General features: G+C 53.1%; 1 protein-coding gene across 1 annotated transcript; it reads left to right on the top strand.

The window, feature by feature from the left end:
- Positions 1 to 3421: 3421 nt before the first annotated feature.
- Positions 3422 to 16072, top strand: SELENON (selenoprotein N). The gene is made up of 11 exons (XM_018081399.2): positions 3422 to 3552; positions 4641 to 4771; positions 5258 to 5470; positions 6266 to 6390; positions 7129 to 7266; positions 8995 to 9076; positions 10005 to 10193; positions 11100 to 11205; positions 12020 to 12132; positions 12809 to 12910; positions 13816 to 16072. The coding sequence occupies exons 2-11, from the start codon at positions 4733 to 4735 to the stop codon at positions 13984 to 13986; spliced, it is 1278 nt and encodes a 425-aa protein (XP_017936888.1). The 5' UTR covers positions 3422 to 3552; positions 4641 to 4732; the 3' UTR covers positions 13987 to 16072.
- The last annotated feature ends 293 nt before the right edge of the window (positions 16073 to 16365 follow it).

Raw genomic sequence — 16365 nt, 5'->3', positions numbered from 1 at the left:
TGGCCACTGGGGTTGAGATGGCCACGGCTGGGCTGAGGGGAGCACCAGGAGTTGGTGGCCACTGGGGTTGAGGTGGCTGTGGCCAGACTGAGGTGACTGTCAGGCATTGGTGGCCACCAGCGTTGGGGTGGACGCTGGCCTTGAGGTGGCCACGGCCAGGCTGAGGTGATGTCTGCCAGTTTAAGTGGCCGCCAGGGGTTGAGGTGGCTGCTGCTGGGCTGAGGAGACCACCACACTTAGGTTGCCACTGGGGTTGGGGTGGCTGTGGCCAGGCTGAGGGTGCCACCGGGGTTGGGGTAGCTACAGGGGCTGAGATCCTGCCACCAGGCTGAGGTGACTGCCACACATCAGTGGCTGCTGGTTGAAGTGACCACAGAGCTGCGGTGGCTGCTGGCGTTGAGGTGGCCACAGGGCATTAGCGCTGCCTGGGTTGAGGTGGCCACTGCCAGGCCGTGGTGACCACAAAACCATGGCAGCCACTACTCAGTTGCAGGGACAAACAGGTATCAGCAGCTGCAGAGCTTAAGGTGGCCACTGCCAGGCTGAAGTGGCCACCATTGAGCTGTGGTACCACACGCCAGTGGACACGGGGCTTGAGGTGGCCACTGACAGGTTTCTGCAGAGCTGTGGTGGCCACTGGGCTTGAGGCAACCACAGGGATTGTGGTGGCTGCCACCAGGCTGAAACCACCACGGAGCTGTGGCGGCCACCAGGCTCCAGCAGTGACCAGTGAGACCAGCTGCCCCCTGGAAGGAGGAGGAAGAGCAGGAGCAGCAGCACCTCCTCTGCTGCGGGCTGTGTAGGACACTGCAGAAGCAGCAAAAAAACAGGGGATGAAAACAGGAACAGGGTTTTTATGGTTTTTTGTGTGTGTGTTTGGGGTTTTTTTTCTTTGAAATTAGGCTGATTGACTGGTTTTGATTGTAATCCCCATAATTCCAACGGCTGTGCCGTGCTTTGGAGAGCACCTTTGTTGGAGGTGGCGCTCCCCTGGCTCTGCGCTTCGTCTGTGAACATCTGAGAAGGTTCTGGGAAAAGAGCAGGCTTCCCCTTCTTGATATTTCTGTAGTACAAGGAGAAGTGTTTTTAAAGGATGTTTTTAAAGGATGCCTCTTTTCTTTGTGTCTTCTTGCATTGCAAAAAGGGAAAAGTGATTCAAACCAGTTAATTAGAAGAATTTTTCCTTCAAGGACAGAAGGGTGAGGACAGTCCTCACAGCCTGACACAAGCCAGGTCTTCTGGAGGTTTGTGTTTTTCCAGAGGACAGGCAGACAGCTGTCACTGGGTCCTGCTGGAGAGGAGAACAAAATGTGAACAGCCCAAGGGTTTCATTTTTTTCTTCCTCTTGCTTCAAACATATGTCTTGTCTCTTTCTATGGAAATGTTTGTTTAGCTAAGCAACCCACAAGCAGGTGGGAGAGGAAAACTCTTTGTGAAAAACCACAACTCTGCAGAAAGACTGAAAAAACCTTGGTCTTACCCCTCTGGCACAAACGGGGGAACTTTGTGTTTCTTATAATCCCAGATTAGAAAGAAAAAGGAAAAAACCCCACAAGCTGTGAGAGCTTTCTTTCATGTGAATGTTATCAGAAAGTAGAAGGCCGAGCCCTGACATCTCTCTCCCCTTTTGAACATCACTTTTATCGTCCCTCGTGGCCGAGTGCAGCAGGACTGGTGTGTTCTCCCTGGAAACCTTTGTTCCTCTGTGTTTGGGGTCTTCTCTCCAGCCGGGTGGGCGCTCCTGGGGTCCTGCTGGTGGTTTGTCACTTCTTAACCCGTGTGTCAGTGCAGCTGAGGGATGTGACCGTGCTTTCAGCGCGGTCTGAACATTGAGTTTTGGATGCTCTCATCCAACGCCTGTGTTCCCACTTCACGTCCTGCTGTCTTGGCTGCAGCCAGAGATGTTCCTGTGGGGTGCAGCTGCTTCTCCTCCTGCCTCCAGCCCTGCTCAGTAAGGGATGATGATTTCTCCCCACGCTCCAGCAGCAGGCAGAGTCCAAACAGATGAAAGCTGGGAGAAGTCCTGGAGCCTGGCACAAGGCTTTGTGGTGTGATCCTGGCAGCTGGCTGACAGGGCCGGTGCTCAGGGAAACATTCCCCATTTACAGGGCCAAGGATGCACATCCCCATTCATTCTGGGAACAGAAGCACAGTTTTAGCCCCAGGAGTGTGGGCAGCCCACAGTGGATTGTTCCTGTGCACAAATAACCGTCTTGTTCCTTTATTTTTTCACTTGTGTAGCCCCTGCACTCTCCCCTCCTTGTCTTTCCTCAGCCATGCCCACATCCAGATCTCCAGTTTGTATTCCAGGGTCTTTATTTCTCTCTGTCTCAGGCCTGGAACTGCCCTGGAAGGCTCGTAAGTGCTTTTGTTGCTGCAGTTGATGGGAGCAAAGCCTTCCAGGCTGCATTAGTGCTGCTTCAGGCTGGCAGGCAACAGATGGAAAATAAACTCATTCAGGAGCTCTGGGGATGGTGGTGGTGCTGCAGGCAATGGAGAGCAGCAGAATACAGAGGATTTGTGCTCACAGCTCCAGGTCTTTCCAGAGGGGTGTCAGGGGAAGCTGCCCCAAGTGATGGATCACAGGGGATGTGCCGAGGGCTGGCAGTGAGGGGCTTGTCTCACTTGCTCCATATCTCTCTCTTCTCTCACACCAACGTGGAGCTCTTCTGTTGTGCCTCCAAGTTTTCCCTTTCCCTGCAGGGCTGAGACTGTGGAGTGGAAATAACTGGAAGCATCCAGAGCCCTTCTGGGGCTGCTGCAAGGGAGACATCGCCTTTCAGCCATGCTGGGTCTCCATGTGGGCTTTGCTGAGGGAGAAACTGAGGCACAGGGTGGCTGGAATCTTGTGGGGCTTTCTGGAGAGGACCATGGGGTTTGTGGCTCCCTGATGGATGGCTGAGGGAACAGGGAGCCAGAATGCTCCATCCAGTCCCAGGGCTGGATGACCAGAGCAGGGCAGTTGTGGGCAGTAATGCTGGCTTGGATCTCAAGAGTTCCAAGGGCTCAGCTCATTCCCTTTGTGTTTTTGTGATGTGGATACTCATGAATTTGACTGCCTTTGTTTCACTACCCATCAGTTCATTCCAGCAATCACTATCTCCAGGTGCTCTGAATATCTACAGGTTTAGGACTCACTAGCTGGAAAAAGTGGGAAATGTGTCTGACAAAAGATTTTTAATCTGACTCTGAGCAAATGGTTCAGTTTGAATTACTCAGCCAGATGCAGTTTTAATATTCTCGTGCCAACAGTTCCTGGACACTGATCCCAACTGTAAATAGCACAAAATCCTGCCAAGGGGTGTTAATCTTTCCCCTGGATGGTGTTTGTGTGCTGGGAAGAATGCAGATTAACTCCGGGGCTGAGAGGGGCCAGAGCGGATTTCTGCAAGAGATTGGGATGAAATCTCACTTGCCTCTTCTTCCCAAACTAGGAGCTGGCTCTGAAGTCCTTGGGAAATGAGGGGCTGTTCCTCTTTTCTTCTCTGGACACAAACAATGACCTGTACCTCAGCCCAGAGGAGTTCAAGCCAATAGCTGAGAAGCTGACAGGTAGGTACCTGTGTGTCTTACAGAGCTCTCCCTGCACAGACCAAGCAAAAACCAAAGCTAATGCACTCCACAGGTTTTATTCACCTAATATTTTATTCACTTTATTATTTTCTGGGCGCTGTTTTGGGTCTTATTTACACGAAGAGAGGCTGTGAAGCTTTACATGTTTTTGGAAAGGCTTAAGCCCTAGACATCACTTTCACAAAGTAGAGTTTTTATAAGATGGAGGATCCCATTGCTGGACTAGCAAAGTACATAAGTTACTTTGTCTGGAGCTTAAAGGGGATTTGGGATGGGTGAATGCAACAAATACAGCTCAGCCCAGGCTAGGCCAGAACTATTAGTGAGTCTCAGCGTTCCATTCATCCGCTCCCCCGGCTGGGGCGGCCTCTCTTGGATGGCAGTGGTGGGAGATCATGTTTGGAGACCATATCAGTGCAGAGCAAATGTCTCTGCTGGTGCCAGGCAGGGAGAAGTGTGGGGATGATGATGCACAGTGGAGCTCCCAGTGCAGTGGAAACACAGACAGTGTTTGCTTGTGCTGTCGTGGATTGGCTCGAGCGCGTGTTGGGATCGCTCCGAGGTGTGGGGAGCCTTCCTGGCTGAGCTGTGGGGTTTGGAGGCATGGAAACATGGATTCCCTGACAGGTTTGGGTTGGAATGGACCTTAAAGCTCATCCAGTTCCAGCTCCCTGTCATGGGCAGGGACACCTTCCACTAGCCCAGGTTGCTCCAAGCTCTGTCCAACCTGGCCCTGGATGCTTCCAGGGATGGGACAGCCACAGCTTCTCAGGGCAACCCATGCCAGGGCCTCCCCACCCTCACAGGGAAGATTTCCTTCCCAATGTCCAATCTAAACCCACTCTCTTTCAGTTTAAAGCCACCAAGTTGGCTGCTAAAAGGAGGACTCCCCTTTAATTCTTGCAGCCAAAACTGTCTCTGGGGTGGGTCTGAGTTCTGCTGCATAGGGACAGCTGGGAAACTCCCAGTGCTCCTGGATTTGCTGGGATAAATGTGTAATCATTTCACAATTGCTTAAAAAGGGAGGGAGGGGAAACAGCTGCTTAAATTCCTGTCCTTTTGTCTAGGGGTTGCTCCCATCCCAGAATTTGAAGAGGAGGAGACGCCCGATCCAAGCGGGGAGACTCTGTCCGTTGTGGCAAAATTCCAGCCTTTGGTCATGGAAACAATGACGAAGAGCAAGGATGGTTTCCTGGGAGTAGGTGTCATGCAGGATGTGTTTGGCCACAAATTCTGGAATAAATATGGCCACAAATTCTGGAATAAGCACGTCCAGTGGGCTGGTAGCATCACTGGGAACGTGTGCTGGAGCGTTAGGAGGGGGACATAGTCCTGCTGAAGCCTTTGGGATTTGATGTGATGAGCAAACTCTCTGCTTCCTGCAGCATTTCAGTGTTTTCAGCACACTCAGCAGCTCCATGCCCCAGTTAAGACACCCTTCCTGGGAAGCTGGGAGTAGGAATTAGACGTGGCTCTCCTGGAGCTAATTCCAGGAGCAGTGGTGTTAGGTGGCATGTTCCCCTCTCCTTTATTACTCACATTCTTGAAAGCTGACAGAACTGTTTGGGTTGGTCAGAAGAATTTAGAATGTGATATATATTTTTCCCCCTTTTCTAAAGCCTCCTTACATCCATGAGCATTGGAAGGGTCCAGTCTGGGCTCTGATAATGTCTTTTGTTCACAGATCTCTCACGTTGCTCTCTCTGGGCTGAGGAACTGGACGGCCCCAGCAGCCCCTATGACTGTGCTGCTTGCCAGGCAGTTTAAAGCCTTCCTTCCTCCAAAGAATAAACTGGATCTCGGGGATCCATGGTGGATAATTCCTAGTGAACTGAACATCTTCACTGGGTATCTTTCCAACAACAGATTTTACCCTCCGCCTCCCAAGGGCAAAGAGGTGAGAGATGAAACTCACTTTCTATATACCCGAGATGTAGTTGGTGGAAATGTTCTGCTTCATAGCCCAGATGAATCACAGGAATGCCCAGAGGGACAAGGCTGTTGTTATGTGTCTCCCTGGGTTTTCTAAGGAAGCAGAAAGCCAGGAGCACTGTCTCCTAAGCTGGAGGTAAAACTGAGAGCAGGCAAGATGAGGCTGACTTGAGTAACTTCATCTTGCTCTGTTAATCATGTGGGATTTTAGGATGGTTTTTCCCAGAGGGGGTTATCCAGAAAGCAGCTGTGTGATGTGATGTGATCATTCCTTGAGGAGCGGTGGCCAAGTGCTACCCCAGAGGGGAACACTTTTGTTGACAAGTGAAAAACACTGTGTGTACACAGCAGGTAAAGCCAGGCATGAGCATCACCCTCCCCTGGGTGCCCAGGCAGGTGTCAGGGATCACTGAGCTGATGCACCTTCACAGCCTGCTGTGATTATTGATTGCACACCCACTCCTTCAAAATCTGAAACCCTATGGATGGAGGCAGCCTCGTAGATCAGTTTACTGTCCTGACTGGGATGATGGAAACTTGCAAACAATGGGAATAGCATAGAAACCCTGGAAGATGGATTTATTTTTAAAAGCCATCCCTTGCTTCATCTCCTCAGTTTGGGAATAGATTGGGCTCTGAGCTAGTTTTAAAGTCACAGCCATTCTCTCGCCTTCCTGCTCTGGTGGGGAGTTGCTTTGGAGCTGCAAACCTGCGTGGAGGAGCTGTCCTCATTCTTGCTCTCCTACAATTGCCTCTCTAGGTGATAATCCACAAGCTTTTGAGCATGTTCCACCCCCGGCCCTTCGTGAAGACCCGCTTTGCCCCCCAGGGGGCCGTGGCCTGTATCCAAGCCATCAGCAGCTTCTACTACACCATAGCATTCCGGTGGGTCCAGGGGCCTTGAGGGGGGCCTGGGGGCACTTCTGAGTTTGTCCCATATCCCAGGGGAGTGGAGAAGGCTGCTGTGAGCCCGTGGCAGACAGCACACATGCTGCCTGTGCACGGCCAGTGTGTTCTCGCTGGGAGGGAGGGGAAGTGTCAAGGAAGAGGGGGGTTCACAGCCAGCTCTTGCTCCCAGTGTCACTGTGTCCCTGGTGAGGCAGGGACTGTGCCCACATGCAGGACAACAGCCATTCTCCATCACCCTTGGAGCTGTTCTGGCTGAAAGGGGAGAATCTGATTAGCAAGAAATTTGCTAGATTTTGGTTAATCAAGGGGTGGGCTGTCTTTGCAAGGGGGAGAGTCTGGGGAATTATTCACTTGTTTTATTGGGAGTGTTACAACTTTTATTTGCCTGATCAAGCTGGAAGGGAGGCTGAAGGGGTCTTGCTCTGTGCTTGTGTTTCAAGAAATGATGATGTAATTTGTCCTCCAGGATGGACACTTAGTGCCCAATTCCAAAAGGCATCAATACTGGAGATGTTCCTGACCCAGAGGATCTTCTCCAGTCTTTTACTCGCTTAATTGTGTGACATGAAAAGCTTTTTGAACTCCACCCCTCTGCCCCAGTTTAGGTTCATAATTTCTGGTGCCTGGAGACAGCTTTTCCCTGCTGTCATGTGCAGCACATGATCCTTTCTCTCCCCCGAGAACTGCAGCTGACGGCTCCTTTTCTCTTTTCAGGATCCACGCTGAGTTCCAGCTGAACGAGCCACCAGACTTCCCCTTCTGGTTTTCCCCAGGCCAATTCACAGGTCACATCATCCTCTCCAAGGACTCTTCCCATGTCCGAGAGTTTAAGCTCTTTGTCCCTAACAACAGGTACAGCTGTTTCTCCCTCCCCCTGGCTGCTGAACAGACTTGAGGATTGTTACACACAGGGCCCAGCTGGAATACAGGGGCTCTGTGTGCATGGGGGGGCTGGTGGGCTCTGTTTAGGTGAAGGTACAAGTGCAGTGACAGCCCTGTCCCCTGTGGGCATCCTGGAAGTGCAGGGAAGGCAGAGCTGCAGCCTGAGCTTTGGCCAGGCTGGTTCTGCTGTTTCCTCATCTGCTTTCCCCACACGTCCTTCCCAGCACGGTCACCGTGTCCTCAATTCTCTAGTTGCTCCCTAAACCGGTTCTGATGCAATTTTTCAGGAATAGCTTTGTTTATCAACAGGTCCAGGGGGCGTCTGGCTTGGGAGACGCAGGGAAGGACAAGGATGGAGAGGGGACAGGAGGGAAGCAGGGCACAGGCTGCTGGGGACGTGGAGCACAGGGTTGGGAGTAGTTGTCCTTGCACAGCCTGAATGCAACTGGCACCTGCTGCAGCTGAGTGTCCAAACCCGAGCTATCCTGTGCCAAACCACTTTGGAAGGAGGAACCTGCAGGCACGTGGGAAGACAAACACTGAAGTTGTCCTGCTGTTGCCCTAGACAGGCAGCAGCCTCCTCATTAGTAGCACTGCTGCAAGCACTGCTCCTGTCCCAGCACTCCCTGGCTGTGGCAGGGGCTCCCACGGCTGTCAGGTACCTGTGGGAAGCTGCAGAAGCTCCCTGTGTGTCTGTGATCACAGAATCATGGAATGGTTTGGTTGGAAGGGACCTTAAAATCATCCCCCCCAAGTTCCAACCCCCTGCCATGGGCAGAGACACCTTCCACTAGAACAGGTTGCTCCAAGGCCCATCCAGCCTGGTCTTGAACACTTCCAGGGATGGGGCAGCCACATCTGTCTGTGGTGGATGAGCCCATGCTGTTTTGAGCCAAGTTCCTGGAAAAGGAGTAATTTGAGCTCTGCAGTTGCCTGTAAATGCATCTCCTCTAGTCACTGAGGATCCCTGACACATTCCAGGGTCTGATTCACTCACCAGTAACTGTCCCTTGGTACTTGGGGGATGAGGAGGGTGTGGAAAGCAGCCCTAGGCACAGTCCCAGTGCCTGGCTTCAACCACTGAAGTTAAGCAAGGCCTAATGCTCCTTCTTCAACATATTTTTCGCTTGGAGTCTCACAGGTTAAGGTTTTGTGTGCATAGCTTTGCACTAGCTCATTGCTGCTCTCCTGGCAAGGAGCTGGAAGTGTTTCAGGGGAGAAAAGCTTCAAATCTCTTTGCCCGTGATGTGTGGAGTGAAAATTCTATTATAACATTACCCTGGCGACTCAACCCCAGTGGCTCTGTCAGCACATTTCTTACCGCGAGCAGACACTCGGGGCTCTGCCAGCAGCTCCTTGCAAAAGCCTTTTGCTTCCAAAAAAACACTTTTAAAAGTTCAGCAGGATTAGAATGTGCGAGTTAAGTGCTGGGAAGGAAGAGGGAGCAAAGACATCTCTCTCTTCTGTAATTTGACAGAGCTCAGAGGTGTGAGGGCGTTTTCCCAGGGTGCTGAGTGGGTGCCTGGGCCCTGATCCAGCGGGGATCTGGTGGTGCTGGTCTGGTGGAGGGAACACGGTGATCTCCAAGGAGCCAGAGCCTCCAGGCTCCAGTGCTGACCCTGCAAGAGGAGTGTTGGGTGTTGCCTTTTTTTGGGGGGTTTCCCACATGCAGCTTTATGGACATGCTTCACCTTGCAGGTCTCTGAACGTGGACATGGAGTGGCTGTACGGGGCGAGCGAGAGCAGCAGCATGGAAGTGGACATTGGATACCTGCCTCAGGTGTGTGGTCACTCCCAGTGCTCCATCCATGGGCAGCAGCTCCACAGGGATTTGTGCTCTGGTGGCCCCAAGCTGTATCACATCCATTATCCTTGATCTTTAGAGCCTTCTCTTGAGTATTGCAATATAATTTCCACTGGTCTGTGTATGTCCTCTGTGTGGCTCCCTACTGCCAGCTTTTGTGATATATTCTTTTTTCCCTCCATGTGGGTTGAATCCTAAGCTCCTGGAGTCATGTGACTTTTTTCCTTTTTTAAAACATCATCTGACAGGCAGGAGGGGAAGATGAGGAGGTGAGCTCACAACAGTGGGTCTGAATTTAGAAACTGCATGAGGTTATTCCTCTGTTTTGTGGTAGTCCTGGCTCTTGGGACAGGAAACATAAGTCAGGGGTTTGAATGCCTGAATTTAACAGCCCCCTTTTCTCCTAAACTAGGTCCATGTTTATTTTTAATTGCCAAAAGACAGGAAAACAGACTTAAAATCATTTCAGCTGTACCGGAACAGAGCCACAGGGAAGCTCCTGAGCAGCTTTCCCTGTTGCACCCTCTTGTGGCTTCCCAGGGCTCTGTAAGGGCTGAGCTGGTGATGGAAGCAAGAACTTCCCATCAGCCCTGCAGGTCCTGATGATTTTAAGGATCTGGTGTCCCACAGTTAAAAATCTCCACTGGGAAGGTGGGAACATGGAGTCTCATGCATTTCCAATCTGGCAAGCACAGCCAAGCAACAGCTGAAGGAAATGAAGTTGCTTTCTTGGTAGATCCCCCACATCTGCAACTGGTAAAGTGCAGCTCCAGGAGACAGGAGATCAGGTTGTACCTTCATTAGCAGCTGCACAGTCGTATTTTGGATCTTCATCCTGTCCTGGAGTACGGAAAGACCAGGATTGGGGTGTCTGCAGTGTCCATCTCAGCCTGTTGTCTTGCAGATGGAGCTGGAATCGACAGGACCTTCAATCCCCTCCGTGATCCATGATGAGAATGGAAACATCATCGATGGCAGGGACCCCTCAGGGGAGCCCATCCAGTTTGTGTTTGAAGAGATAACCTGGCAGCAGGAAATCCCTTGGGAAGAGGCAGCCCAGAAGCTGGAAGTGGCCATGTATCCATTTAAGAAGGTGAGGAAGGGGCTGGGCTCTTCCTTGGCACGTTTATTTGGGGCAGGTTGTCTTCACTGAGACGTCCAGTCACCTCAAGAACAAGCAGAAAGCAGATCCCACAGACATGAGCAGCATTCAGAGCAGTGTGAGAGTCTCCAGCTCAACATGTGCCTCCAGGCACTGCATGCATGGCCTGATGGGCTTCAGCTTCCAGATGAAGGAGTGCAGCATCTCTGAAAGGGCATTTGGGGTCACAGGGCAGCACAGGCAGGAGCAAAGCCTTCATGTCAGGTGTCCCAGGCTTGTCTTGTAAGCAGAGGCTCATCCTTCCTGCCTCTTATCAGTGGCTGCTGCCGTGATGCCTGAGGAGGCTCGTGCTCCTTACAAATGATTTTCCCCTGGCATTACTTTTGCAGCATTCAGGTACCTTTGGACCAAGCTTTCCTTATCAGCAGAGAACACACAATCTGCCTGTGCCTCTGCATCCTGCAGTGAGACACAAATTTATAGCTCTGGGTGACCCAAACTATTTAACATGCCAGCAGCCTGTGGAGCAGATGGCTACTGCCTGTCACCGCTTCCTTGGCTGAAGGGACACGTTTCAGTGGCTGCCTTCTTGTGCCTGAGCTTACAAATGTCCCTTCTTGCTGCCAAGATGTTAATATCAGTTCCTTTCATTTGAGTGATTGGAACAATCTCTGTGCAGGGTCAGTTTTTAGGCTGTTTCAGTGAGGTTTTGTAAATAAATATCTCAAGGCCAGATTTCCCGGGCAGCTGAGGTGGGGTTGCAGATGCTTTGTGCAGTCAGTAAAATCAGGGCTCTGCAGGTACCACTGAGGGATCACAGTCTGGTTCCTTCAGAGCTGCTCCTCTTTGGGCTGGGCAGTTCTGTGTCTGTTCCTCACGCTGTCTCTCTGCCTCCAGATCTCCTACCTGCCCTTCACAGAAGCTTTTGAGAGAGCAAAAGCAGAGAAGAAGCTGGTGCACTCCATCCTGCTGTGGGGGGCCCTGGATGACCAGTCCTGCTGAGGTGAGGGCATTCCCAGCCTGGCTGGGAGGGATGATGTGCCTTGTTTGGGCTCCGAGGAGAGCTGGGGGTCAGGGGGCTGGTCATGAGCCAGCAGTAAATGTTCTGTTACTCCTTTTGGCACTGAAGATGCTGAACAGACAAAGGCTGGAAATGGGGAATTACTGATATGAGCTTGGTTCCCCAATGGCAGGATCAGATCTGCCTGAGACAAGCTGCAGACCAATGTGTGAGTCAAGTGCCTTTGTCAAGGTGGAGACATGGATCTTCCCCCTTTCTCTTCCCCTCTCAGCCTGCTTGGGAAGAGGCAGCACTGGCAGGGTGAAAGGGACACTGCTCTCTGCTTCAGCCCTGGCACCTGCACAGGACAAGCCAGAGCAAGATGTGGGCTTGGCATTGTCCTGATATACAGCTTTTCCCCCCACCAGTGCCTAAGAACTTCCATGCCACATTGGGTAGGAGGGATGGATGGGAGGGGATGGGTATCTTTAGTTCTGTCTGCCCTTAAATAGTCCCCAGCACTGGGCTCTGCTGGGCATGAGGAGCGAGTGGCACTCGAGGGGATCTGCAGGGATCAGTGGCAAACTTTGGCTTGGGGTCTGCTCTGGTGAACCTTCCGTCAGCAGCACCTGCAGGAAACAAAAGCAGTGGAAAACTGCCAACAAGGGAGGGAAAAAGACAATGGGAAGGGCTGGGGGGGAGCCAGAGTCAGCTGCCACACCAGCCAGAGTGGTGGCATCGGGGTGGCATTGAATGATGGTGGTGACAGTCACCTCAGGAAGCACATCAGACCCCTCTGTGCCTCTCCCCGCGCCAGGTTCGGGGCGAACTCTCCGGGAGACCGTCCTGGAAAGTTCGCCCATCCTCGCCCTGCTCAACGAGAGCTTCATCAGCAGCTGGTCCCTGGTGAAGGAGCTGGAGGAGCTGCAGGTGAGGCTCACACCACACCTGCCACCTTTGCTGGTGCTGGGGAGCGCAGATGGGGCTTGGCACAGGGGTGCCAGGGGAGGGGGAGCTCATACCTCTGCCAGGGGGGTGGATTTTGGTTTCGAGCCCTCCGTGTCTGAGCCCCTGCAGGGGCCAAGCAGACACCAGATGGAGGCAGCCTAAGAAATGGCACAGTGACCCTCTTGGTTCTGTCCTGGTGCCAGTTTTAAAAGCTAAACCAGATGCTCCACTGGGAGACAGCCCTGCCCAAGGCCACTGGTGCCATCAACCAGCTGACTTCTCTGCAACCCAGGGAGCAAACAAGTAACCCTCTGAACCCTGAGTCTCCTGATTGCACCATTCCCCACTTCTGAGCCCATCTCTGGGCCCATGCTGTCAGTCACAGAGCTGGAGACTCTGGAAAAGGCTGGGATCAGACTGTTGGTGTGCCTGGAAACCGCCAGGGATGGGGTAATTTTATTCTTTAAGGATAAGACCTACAGCTGAAATGCAAGAGGGAGACTGAGAGGGAATAGTAAAGCAAGTTGTGAGAATGGCACCAGTTACCACCACGCTGCAAAGCAGCTCTTCAGTCCCTCCCTCACATGGTCAGTGTACTCGTGTGCTGTTCTGCCAGTTCTGGGGTGTGCAAACGTGTTTCTTTGGGGTCTCCCTACAGAGCAACAGAGAGAATGAGTTCTACAGCAAACTGGCTGACCTGCACCTGGAGAAATACAACTTCCCTGTGGAGATGATCATCTGCCTCCCCAACGGCACCGTGGTACAGTCAATACCCTTCAGCTGGGCTGGGCTCTTCCCACTAGAAACTGTTCTCTGCAGGGTCTCCCAGACCCTGGAGTGAGTGTCCACTGCCCCAGCCATTCCCTGGCCCCTCGAGCCATTGCCCTTCATGGTGTGGTGCTCCCAGGGATGCTGTGGCAGACAGGCAGCAGCTCTACCCAGAAATCTGAAACAAATGTGTTTTTATTCAGAGACAGAGCAGCAGCAGGGCTGGAACAGACCTGAACCAAGTGTCTGCCTGCGATTCCTCGTTGTCCCTGGTTGCAGTCAGCGACCTTTGGGAGGCCACTGTAGCTTGTTTCCTGTGCCTATTGTCCTTTGTGCTCATCCTTTGGAGAAAATCTCCTTATCAGTACCTTCTAGCACATTTATCTTTCTCTTGATTCCCCAGATTTGTCATGGCAGATCAGCCATTGCAGGTCCACACGCTTTGGCTCTGCTGTGCTCCCCAGCAGCCTCTCAGAGCCCCCCCACCTTGGATTTGATGAACAACAGTTCCAGACACTTGGCAGCACGGTGCTGTCTGTGTCAGCTGCTGGGCTGGGCTGTCTGCAGGGGAGGATCCTGCCAGGGCTGGTCCAACTGTGCCCCTCGCTGGGCAGATACCAGCTGGTCACACCTGCAGGGTCCCCTCACTGTCCCTTCATGGCTCCCCTGCAATGAGGCCACGGGCTGGGGACAGACCTCAGCTCAGCCTCTCTGTGGTCAGTGGCCACATGTCCCCCTTTCCCAGCTCCATGGGGAGTGGGAAGTGTTTGAAGCTCAGGTGCTGGTTTTGTAAGAGTTGTTACAGCCTTGTCACCTCTGTCCTGGCCAGAGGCCAAGGCAGGGGATGGGGAATTGTTCTGGCCCTTAAAGTTCCCTCTCATCTTTTTTCCATCCCAGATTCACCATATCAATGCCAACTACTTCCTGGACATTACTTCCATGAAGCCTGAAGATGTTGAAAGCAGCATCTTTAGTTTCTCAACCAATTTTGAAGACCCTTCAACTGCAACGTACCTCCAGTTCCTGAAGGAAGGACTGCAAAGAGCAAAACCATACCTGCAGACCTAAAAACAAAGGCACCTGAATGCCCCACAGAGACAGCCAAAGACTTCAGAGATCTATTTTGGTTACAGCAACTCCTCCTCATCTTCATGCCAGACACTGATGTTAAGCTGCAAAGAGTCCCAGGGCAGGGCTTTGCTCTGGATGTTGGTTTGAGGCTGAGTTTCAAGTGATACCAGTTTACACAACCTGCCCTTTTGAGTTCAGGCAAATTTTACAGGAGTTAAAAAATACTTGAATACATTCTCAGTGCATATGCCTTGGTCTGCCACCCACCCTCATTTGTTTTTCCAGCTCCTGTTCAGACTCAGGAGCATCACCCAGATGTAACAGCATCACCCAGAAACCCTGATCTGCAGGACTGGACTGTTGCAGAATTGCCATTATGACCAAACACTCGTGGTGAGAACAGACTCCAGCACCAGTGGGAAGCTCCCTCCTCCCACCTCCGTGCCAGTGCCATGGATGCCAGCTCCTGACAACAGCATTTATTGACAGTGACAACCAGTGTGTGATGGGACTGTAGCTGGGAATGTGCAGACAGGAACGTGGGAGGTTTGAACTGGAGGATGAGCTCTGGAGTGGCCTCCCAGGGCCTTGTGTGACCTGGTGGCAGAGAGGTCTCACTCATTCAGGCTCTGTGCCCCTGAGGGAGGTGCTGAGCTTCACACAGGAACATTAGGAATGGAGACCAGGGCACTTGGTGCAGCTCAGAGGTGTCAGGTGAGGATCAGTTTTGGGGGGCTGAGCCCCCCCAGTGCAGTCCATGCACTCCAGGCTCTGGGACACAGCAGTGAGCAGTGCCCCCCATTCATCCCAGGGCTCCCACCCCGCTGGCTTTGGGACCTTGGTTCTCCCAGTGTCCCCTCAGCAGTGCCCTCTCTGTGTTTGCTTTGACCTTCCAGGTCACCCTGGAAACCACGAAGTTCCCTTTGGGAACTGCCCTGAGAGCATTACCTGGTTGAGAACTGAGCAGTTCTAAAAGCCAGCAGTACTAAAAATATTTTCAGGAGATTTTTCCAAAGATGTTGTTCAGACATAAAGCCTTCCTCCCTTATCTGAAACCACCCTGAGCAGTTGCCCCTACTCTCTGCCAATGCCTGGCTACAGAGCGAGCGTAATTTTGTAATTTGGAGAAGGAAAAGTTAAATGAAACGGGTTTTAGGCATATTCCTACAGATATGTGGGGAGACAAAGCATCTTCAGTAGCTGCCTGCAGCCAGTTGGTGATGCTTTTTCTGCTCCCTGAAGCACAATTTTGTTGGACCAAATCAAAAGAGGTATTTTCATTCCTGGGCTCCAGGTCCAGGGAATATCCTGGGAGTGGTGATATCCTGACCCCACCCTGCCCCAGCCCTCCTGTCTGTACCCGAGCCTGGAGACTGAGCTTAGCTGGACCTCTGGGCTGAACCAGTGCCACTTCACTAATTGCTCTAGTGAGATTAATTACCCCGGGAAGTTTCTCAGTATTGGCTTTATAACTATGCATTAGCTCTGCACTTTCCTCACACTCCGAGGGGCTGCAGTGGGACAGGCTGGGACTGGCAGTGCTCCTGCCACACCGACAGTCTCATCCCTTCGGGGGACTTCGATCCCTTCAGGGCTCCGAGGAAGCCTTTGGGATCCTACAAAGTACCTTGTTTTTTACTCTCGTGAACCCCTGGGCTCCTGCAGCCACCTCGGAGCGCTCCCGGGAGAGCTCAGGAGAAGGGGGTCGGTCTGAACAGCGGCAGAGGGAGCCCAAACAGCCACCCCCAGCCTGGGGGGGGTCCAGGGGGTCCTGGATCCTGTTAACCTGCCAAACTGCTCCGTCGCTGCCCACCCGCTGCCGTGGGTGGGCTGTGGACAAGCAGCTGCCGCGCGAGGCTTTACTAATTCGTGCCAAGCCTGTGTCCTGTTTGTAAACCACCGATGTACTCTGTAAATTCTCCGCAGGGTCAGCGATACCTCGGGGGGGGTTGGGTGGGGTGGGTAGCTGGTGCTGTTTCCCCCCCTCCTTCCCTGCGCCTTGTGACGCCCTGGCCTGAAACCCACGGCGGGCCAGGGCCGATGTGGGCCGGGGAGGGCTCGGGGGAGCAGCCCCTGCGAGGGCGGTGCCGGTGGGCGCGGGGGCCCTCGGGCCCGGCTGTGCTGCACCGCGTAAAACCATCCATCCCACCAGCCTCGGCCTCCTGCAAGTCCGTCCGTCCGTCCGTCCGTCCTCGGCGGGGCTTGCGGGGGAGCGGGGAGGGGGTCGGGCTGAGCCCGCACCGGGGGGATCCCAGCGCTTGTCGCCCCGCACCGGGACCCCCTCCCGGCCACCTCCCGATCCCGGTCCCGATCCGCATCCCCGATCCACGATCCCCGATCCCGCCCCGATCCCGATCCCCCGTTCCCGATCCGGGA

Source organism: Manacus vitellinus, unplaced genomic scaffold, assembly GCF_001715985.3.
Source record: "Manacus vitellinus isolate BGI_N305 unplaced genomic scaffold, ASM171598v3 scaffold_52_pilon, whole genome shotgun sequence".
In the NCBI taxonomy this organism is placed as follows: domain Eukaryota; kingdom Metazoa; phylum Chordata; class Aves; order Passeriformes; family Pipridae; genus Manacus; species Manacus vitellinus.
This window is presented reverse-complemented; position numbering and strand designations above follow the sequence as displayed.